This window comes from Aplysia californica, unplaced genomic scaffold, assembly GCF_000002075.1.
Source record: "Aplysia californica isolate F4 #8 unplaced genomic scaffold, AplCal3.0 scaffold00509, whole genome shotgun sequence".
In the NCBI taxonomy this organism is placed as follows: Eukaryota; Metazoa; Mollusca; class Gastropoda; order Aplysiida; family Aplysiidae; genus Aplysia; species Aplysia californica.
The window spans coordinates 424950-434111 of NW_004797779.1; the positions used below are offsets into that span (position 1 = coordinate 424950).

Genomic DNA, 9162 nt, shown 5'->3' on the forward strand with positions numbered 1-9162 from the left:
TCACAGGCCGCAGTCGGTGAGGATCTCATTCCGCCAGAGATAAGACGAAGAGCTTGGTTTTGGATGGTGTCCATTGAGTTCTTTGTAGTTTTACTGCAAATGTTTTGTAGAACAAGCCTGTGTTAATATGTGAATTTGTGTTCTGGCTTACTGTTAGATCTGTTGGGTTTGATCTAGTATGTGTGTGTGTGTGTTCTAATTGGCTGTTGATTATGTGCTGTTTACCAACCTGTCATCTGTGGGTGTCAGGGATTACCCATCATCCTGGGCTCGCTGGCCGTGCTGCTTTGTGACTCTCACACCTACCACGGCGTAGGCGACCACACAGTCTGGTATGGGAATGTGACCGGGGTCAGCGTGTCGGAGACCCTTCAGGAGCCCCTCATCTATTTCACTCGGTGAGTCCATTGTATGTAGACACATGCACAGAGACACACAGCACTTTTGTGATTATAGTGCAAACACTTTTAACAGATACACAGACACATGTCCACCTAGAGGCTCATGAGCACTCAAATACTTGAGCATATATGCTGACTCACAAACACTCAGACATATTTATAATATATATATGTGTATAGACATGTGCACACAATCAGACTTTCAGACACACAGGCATAAGCAGCATGCAACTGCAAACACAGGGTGATACCCACATGTGCACTTTTTTGACGTCCTGATGGATACCCTCCCACAGACAGGCTGGGCTGCATGCACATGATGCACTCTGAAACACTCTTGTTAAGCATCTCCATCTTCTGGTAGGTTACTGTATCCCACTCAGCCCAAGTCGAAATAGCAAGCCTCCTAAATTATCTAAATTGGTTCGATGGGTGTGTATAACTTTTTTAATCAACTTATATATATTATTCACACCCCAAAAAAATGTTTACAACTTTTTTCTCTGAATAGCTTAATTAAACAAAAATTGTTCTACAATTTTATACAGTATAATCCACTTATATCGACATCCGATTTACCTATATTTTGACATACAGCCGAACCTGCCTTAACGGAAACCTGTGTAAAACGGAAACCTGTCTTAACGGAATCTCCCCGCTCCCCCCTTGATATATTCCTCTTTAATTACCTGTGTAAAACGGAAACCTGTCCGACGCGGAAACGGAAAGAAAAATCCGCTCCCTTCCGAGGGTTTCACCTGTCTAAGACGGAAAATGCTTTGCCCGCTCAGCCCAGATTTGAAACAAAACTCACAAGTGTGGTTCCGCCGGCTCTATACTTAACGCTATGGTCATGCCACTGGGCGAGGAAGGGTGGTAGGGGAGCAATTTGGGGGTATATGTTATATGTTACCCCGTCATGTGAGCCCTGAGCGATGCAGATGGTCAGTGTAGTGTGGGTGTGAAATCTCACGACTGCCCGTGAGAGTGCTCGAGTAGGGAGCCACTACGGAAACTTTCTTGGGTAGCCAGAAGCCAGAGGTGTGAAATTAGTTTGACCAATGCCTGCCGCCCTGATCGTACGGCCAGCCGAGAAAAGAGTTCCTCGAATCGTTGTTACATGGCAGTCAGGGGTGGCATTGGTGGGTGGTTCGGGCTAAGGGTGGAAGCAAAGGAGATGTTCAAACGTTTCTGCTTTTAATAGGTCAAACTGTAGTCCTATGAAAGGCAAGCACTGGTGGTAATTGGATAAGTAAGACTGACACATGTCATTATCAGACAGGATAGCAGCTGAGAGGTGTGAAGTTTTGACCACTGCTTGCCGATCGGACAAGCAATCCTTGATCTCACCGGCTGGGCCTTTGAACCCCCCCCCACCAACATCCATCTCCCCCTAAATTCCCCTGTCTAAGACGGAATTTTTTTCGGGCTCCCTTGCGATTCCGTCTTACACAGGTTCGACTGTATCAACATATTTTCCAATTCAATATCTTCACTGAAACAATTTCTCTTATATCAACTTATTTTTGGCCCACTCTGCTTTATCAACATGCTTCCTGGGTACCTGTCGAAGCCCACACACATAAATGGGGAGAAAAGCCACGCTATGGTCAACGCATTACAGTAGTCTCCGCCTAAACACACGGTGCTCGGGAGGGCTCCTTAGCGTGTGTTTATACGGAGCGTACGTTTACATGAACCTCCTTAACAAAGGGAGGAAGGGACGTAGTCTTCTCATTGCCTTGATATTCTAGTATTTCTTGTGACCTCCCTTTGGGTCGATAATGTGACAACACATGACGGTTATGTAAAAGATTCCCCGACTGCGGTTAAGACTGCAAAGGGGTTGAATGGGGGGGGCTTGTAGGTGATTTGTTATATGAGTCATAATATTATTGTGAAATTACAGAACAAAGTGTCACATATTAATTCACAGTAACAATTTTTTTCTGCATTTTCAGAGTTCCAATGATACATTTCCAACTGCAATGCACGTTGCTGTTGCTCTTGAAGTGAACTCCAGACTTCTGCCTGCAATGGCTGCTTTGGAAACGGCACTGGAAAAGAAAGTAGAGGAGTTTTCTGGAATCATCAAGATTGGGCGCACTCACTTGCAAGTGTGTTCTTGTTCTTGATAATGTTGTTCATATTCTGATGATTTGATGATTACAGAGATTAAGGATTTTGTACTTGACAAGGTTATAATTATGGGTTGTGTTCGATCTTTGATCTCTGTCACCCCGCTAAATTTCCGCTTGAATTGTATCAAACTGCATCATTCATTTTTTTGCATACCCTCTGATTACCTTGCTACTTCACTTTTGAAAGTGATATATCACTTTCTCCTTTTTGAAAGACTGCAAGGCCTTAAGAGAGTGGGTTTTTTTCCTAACATCACAGAAAAATCTGAATGCCTTACGAGTATATGGAACAGCAAAACTATCAAAGCAGATCTATGCACAGTCTACATGGCAACCAACAGAGGGACAAAAGTTCGGTGTGCAGTGCTTGATTTCTCAAATATTACATTACATTTTTTTTCGTCTTCCGTAAATAACTGTGAAATACAGTTTTCATGTATATTATTTTTTTCCAATTGAAATGTTTATTTAAGTATTATTTGAGAGTTCGCTATAGATGTTCAAGACTGATTGATTTCAGATAAAGTGGATTTTGTTTGATTCCTGTCATGAAATGCCAACCCGTCCAAGAAATAGATAAGCTAATACGTCTGTCTGATTGCAGGATGCTGTTCCCCTGACTCTGGGCCAGGAGTTTAGTGGCTATCTCCAGCAAGTTCGGTATGGCATAGAGAGAGTGAAAAGCACACTTCCTAGAGTTTCAGAATTGGCGTTAGGTAAGCTGAAAAAGTACTAGCAATCCTAGGTAGTTTTGCCTACCTTTGATAAGATATGATGTTTTGTGTGTGTGTGTGCGTGCGTGCGTGCGTGCGCGCGCGCACATGCATGTGTGTGCTGTTGCGTGTGCATGCATTCCACATGTGTGTGCATATGTGTGTTTGTGTATGTGTGTGTTGGTGGGGGTGGATGGGTGTGTGTGGGTGTGGGTGTGTCCAGGATCTTTCTTTTTCTTATGAAGAAGAGAATACTATATCAGTTACATCAATATTTCTTTTCAACCCTTCATAAGACAGTGGTGAAAGGGTTTTAAGTATTTTATCTACCTCTTTTCCCTGCAATTTAACATCTTTCTGTGCTTTGTATAGTGTTTTATTATTAGTCTCTTCGAGTTTTTTTTTTGCTCTGTAATTTGTCTGTCATTTGTCTACTATGTAATCATGTCTGTCTGTGTTTTGTAGGAGGCACCGCTGTTGGAACTGGGCTCAATACCAGAATTGGCTTTGCTGAAAAGGTAGCTGACAAGATTGCCCAGTACACAGGTAATATCGTTTTATTGGCTTCTTCGTCATATTCTTGACATATTCTATGCTTATTTTTAGATAAAAGTACCAGTGTTGTTGATGCCTTTGGGTAAATTTGGGTGACCATGGCAAGCTCCATGCATAAATAAAGTAATTCAGAGGTAACACCAGTGTCACATGGTTCTCAATATTGCACCCATACAGATAATTTTACAACCATGCTATTGCTGATTAGCTTTGTACAGCACCCTGTTTTTTAATAAATTTCAATGGATGTCACCATCAAGCCTGGGTTTAAAAAAAATATCCTTTTGTGTGGGAAACTTATCTCTATCCTTGGTGTCTTCTCAGGTCTCCCTTTTGTCTCAGCAAAGAACAAGTTTGAGTCTTTAGCAGCCCACGATGCTATGGTAGAAGTCCACGGTGCCTTGAATGTGATTGCGTGTAGCCTCATGAAGATCTCCAACGACATTCGAATGCTTGGCTCTGGTCCTCGCTGTGGTCTCGGGGAGCTGGGGCTGCCGGAAAATGAGCCTGGCAGTAGTATCATGCCCGGTGAGGATGCTCTTATTCCTTTTTTTAAAAATTTCTCTCTTTGATTAAATCAGGGACTTTGTGAGTTAATCTAAGATAGTATTTATTGTTTTCCTTATTCAGTACAACTTTAGCATTAATATGATTGATCCTGCTCCAATGATCACCTGTATAAGACCATCTCCTGAACACTTCTCATTTCCTCCCTTGCATATTTTTTTCATTATAATGATGGTTTGTAAGACGGTCGCCTGTTTATTACAGCCATTTTTCTCCTGGACCATAGGTGGCTGTCTTAGACAATTTCGACTGCACTTTGAATATCTTAGTTTCAATATTCTTATGCAAAGAAGGAAAATGGAAAGTATAAAAATGTCTGGCATCTGGGGTGTAGTGGTTAGGGTCTTCACTGTTGTATGCAGGAAACCCAAGTTTGATTCCGGAGAGAGGAGAATTTTTATTGAGTATAATGTATCGGTCTTTCTGCTGGGATGTTGTATCCATCTCAGCCTGGGGAAGCCTGCCTCCTAAGTGATCCAAATTGTGTTGATGGAGGCGTAAAAAGACCAACTTAAAAAACAAAACAAAAACAAACTCAGTCAGCATTGCGGACACTCAAAATTTTCTGTTAATTTATTTCTGGTATTTCCATCTTTCCTCACCTCATCTATATTATATTATTGTTGTCTTTCAGGCAAGGTGAATCCCACCCAGTGCGAGGCGCTGACTATGGTGGCTGCTCAAGTGATGGGGAACCAGACAGCAGTCTCTGTGGGCGGGAGCATGGGTCACTTTGAGCTGAACGTCTTCAAACCCATGATTGTCAGCAACGTGCTCAAGTCGATTCGCCTTTTGGCAGATGCCTGTGTATCTTTCACTAACAACTGCGTTGTGGGTATCGTGGCCAATGTGGACCGAATCAACTCACTCCGTGACGAGTCATTGATGCTGGTGACGGCCCTCAATCCTCATATAGGTTACGATAATGCCACTAAGATTGCCAAGCTGGCGCATAAAGAGGGCTCTACTTTGAAGGAGTCTGCTCTGAAGCTGGGCTTGCTGACCTCTGAGCAGTTTGACCTTTGGGTCAGGGCTGACCAGATGGTCGGGCCACAGTAGAGGTGGATGTGTGTGTCGCAGCCTTGCTTTTATACCTCTGTTCCTCAGAGGGATTTTTTTTCTCCTCAAAGTCAATGAAATTTTGGAAGGGAGCTAATTTTACTCTTTTTGCTTCTTGTACTTATTTGTAGTCTATTTTTGTGGCTTATGTGAAGTAAACATTTAAAATAATACCAACTTTTAGTCTGATATACCAATATAACTTTTCTTTTAGATGACGACAGACAAGAGAGGTTTTTTCCTCTGCTTCTGTGCTAAGTCAATCAAAAGTTCCGATTTAAGCTTTCTTTAGTCATTCCCTATATCTTTTGTGACTGACCCTTCTTGAGTAGGGCGAATGTTATTTGTTGACAGAAAGGTAGAGTCGTGTCAGATGTTCTACTGATAAAGTCTCCCTGTTACTGTGGTGACTGCTTCAGGTGAATGTCATGTGCTCTTTGATAGTTTTTGTTAACAGTGGATGCTGTTCTTGCGCTTTTTTTGGATTGGATTTGGATAATATCTACATGTCCAAATTGTCCATAACGGCCACCTGTTGAAAAGTGGTTGTCTTAGGTGGACTTCTTGGATAATGTCATTATGATAAAGAAGAAATAAATGTGTGGGAGGAGTGGGAAATGGTCATTTGTACAGGCGATTGTCTTAGACAAGTGGCCGGTAAAGCAGGTGTGACCGTATATTGAAAAGTCTTGAGATTGGTATAAAGGCTGCAAGACAACATTTACAAGTTCTGTGTCTTCCAAGTTATGTTCTTTCAGTTCTATGGAATTGATGGAGTTACACCATTTATTTCAAGGCATTCAAAAGTTAAAACTAATTATACAAATTTTAATTGATGTCAGGTACATAGTCACATACAATCGGATTTTAAATGAATATTAACACTTTAAATTTTTTATCGTAACGATTTTTGTAGTGTGGTTTGAAAGTTACTTTGTATTATGTAAGTAACTGTTGTCTACCGCCAAATTTGGATATAGAATTTTCTTTGAAAATGTGTCTGAATATTGGGCTTGAATCTCATCTTAGGAGTTCTTGTTTTCACCTAAGAAATTTAAGTTTCTTTGATATCATGGTCCCTAGTAATTGTTTGAGATTTGAAAGACTTTTTTGGTGCCATTCTGTGTTGTAATTTGCTGTTGCGTCTTTTTTTTGCCATCAAAAGTGTCATAGGCTCTGCTTTAGATTCTTGTGCTCTAGTACAATGAGTTTCTTTTCATTTCCAGTGTGCAATCTGATTACATGTAGGCCTACTAATGTATATGTGAGTTTATTAGACAATCTTTTACACTCCCATGAGTTTGTTCCAAATTTTTGCATTTTTGACAGCATGATGAAATGCGAATATAAAAAGAATCATTGCTTTGATAGAATTGCTCTTTGAGTTTAAATAGCTGACTATCATCGTGGGTGATTGACGGATGCTCTGATGTTGTTTGCTCCTTCTTTCTTATCAAACATCTATTGTCCTTATCTCTGCCCTGTTCTTTTTTGAGTGTTTGTTACTCTCGTGTAACACTTCTAATCTTCAGCACTTATACAAGTATTATGTTGCAAGTGTCATAAAACGCTTGCTAAAACAATTTTTAAAAAAAGACTATCATGTCTATATTAGGCTCTGCTTTAGATTTTTTTATATTCACAGTGTTTCTTTGCATTTTTGTATGTGCCCTCTGATTGCTAATGTAGACAAAATCCATATTTAGTCAGATTTAAACACTTGTGGTTGTCTTACGTGGACTTTTTGGATAATGTCATTATGATCAAGAAGAAATAAATGTGTAGGAGGAGTGGGAAATAGTCCTGTTTTCACCTAAGAAATTTAGTTTCTTTGATATCATGGTCCTTAGTAATTGTTTGAGATTTGAAATACTTTTTTGGTGCCATTCTGTGTTGTAAATTGCTGTTGCATCTTTTTTTGTCATTGATGTTTGTATGAATCTTCATGTGCAGCTGATGTGCTCAAGGGTCAGACTTTTTCTACAGATGTGTTATGGGTCTGTAATTATATTACATATTATCTGAGTATATTATAGACTTAATTACACATGTAAGGGGTTCTATATTCCTGCTTTCAATGGGAAAGTGATGTGATGAGTTTTGATTTTGTTCAGATGCGTTTACAGTCTAGATTATTGCTTTGGGGGAATTAAGCATTTTAAAGTTTTCAGATGTGTTTTGTTTATAGGATTAGTTATTGGGCTTGAATAACAACCTACATGTACAACTTTGTCGTAGGCTTGCCTTCAGAATTTTATGCTCTAGTGCAAAGTTGTTTTTTTACTTTTTTGGTTTGCTGTGTGATTAGTTATATATACGTGTGTTTTCTTGACAATCTTTTCCTAATAGTTATTAATATATGTGTGTTTTCTTGACAATCTTTTCCTAATGTACATCATATGCATCACTCCTGTGAGTTTGTTCACAAGTTTTGGATTTCAGGCAGCATTATGAAATGGGAATATGAAGAGAATCATTGCTTTGATTGGATTGGGTATTGGATTTTAATAACCTATCAAAAGTGTCATAGGCTCTGCTTTAGATTCTTGTGCTCTAGTACAATGGGTTTCTTTTCATTTCCAGTGTGCAATCTGATTACATGTAGGCCTACTAATGTATATGTGAGTTTATTAGACAATCTTTTACACTCCCATGAGTTTGTTCCGAGTTTTTGCATTTTTGACAGCATGATGAAATGCGAATATAAAAAGAATCATTGCTTTGGTAGAATTGCTCATTGGGTTAAAATAGCTGACTATCATCGTGGGTGATTGACGGATGCTCTGATGTTGTTTGCTCCTTCTTTCTTATCAAACATCTATTGTCCTTATCTCTGCCCTGTTCTTTTTTGTGTGTTTGTTACTCTCTTGTAGCACCTCTAATCTTCAGCACTTATACAAGTATTATGTTGCAAGTGCCATATAACGCTTGCTAAAACAATTTTTTTAAAAAGACTATCATGTCTATATTAGGCTGTGCTTTAGATTTTTTTTATATTCACAGTGTTTCTTTGCATTTTTGTATGTGCCCTCTGATTGCTAATGTAGACAAAATCCATATTTAGTCAGATTTAAACACTTGTGCTGTTTTTTTTTTTTTACCTGAGTATGAAAAGTTTTTGCTTTTCACTTAGATCTAGCTGTTGGAATGCTCAAAAAGCGATCAAGATTTTAGTTTGCTGATAGTTTTTCTATTTAATTTAATGTTCTGAATGGGAATACCGGATTGTTAGAATGAGCTATTTTATATCCAAAACATGTGTTTACAATTTAAAAAATTTCATACACGGTGCTAGGAATCAAGGGTGACTGTAGATTTCTAATTCCTTGTGTACATGAGGTGTCAAAATTATTTACACATAGGTTTACTTTTGTTCATATGGGTTTGTTGAATTCTTCATGGGAAAACTTTTACTAATGTCTACACTTTTACAACTTCTAGTTATTCATTTAGTTTTTTGGGGTGTATAGACATTTCTAGCTTGATTACAGTTTGTTTTTTCTTGAAGATTTTGTTAAAAATTGTGTGCTTTTGTTTATTCAGAAATAGAATATATTCGTGCATGTGGAAAAACAAATTTAAACAAAGGCAATTGTTGCACTCATTTTCAATTGCACAGCTCTCCTTTCACAGCTCATCTCCTTCCCCCCGGGGCAGTGCCACTGACTAGTGTCTTTAGGCCATTCCCAAAGGGGGGATATTTCTCGTTCAAGCACAGTAGAATTG

The 9162-nt window shown here is 39.2% G+C and overlaps 1 protein-coding gene across 1 annotated transcript in view; it reads left to right on the forward strand.

The window, feature by feature from the left end:
• LOC101859591 (fumarate hydratase, mitochondrial) overlaps positions 1-6019 on the forward strand; it is an 11449-nt gene extending 5430 nt beyond the window's left edge. The window contains exons 5-9 of the mRNA XM_005106056.3: positions 2363-2518; positions 3147-3258; positions 3721-3801; positions 4135-4338; positions 5012-6019. Of these exons, the coding sequence (XP_005106113.1) occupies positions 2363-2518; positions 3147-3258; positions 3721-3801; positions 4135-4338; positions 5012-5436 (978 nt within the window). The 3' untranslated portion in view covers positions 5437-6019. The remainder of the gene's footprint in view (positions 1-2362; positions 2519-3146; positions 3259-3720; positions 3802-4134; positions 4339-5011) is intronic.
• The last annotated feature ends 3143 nt before the right edge of the window (positions 6020-9162 follow it).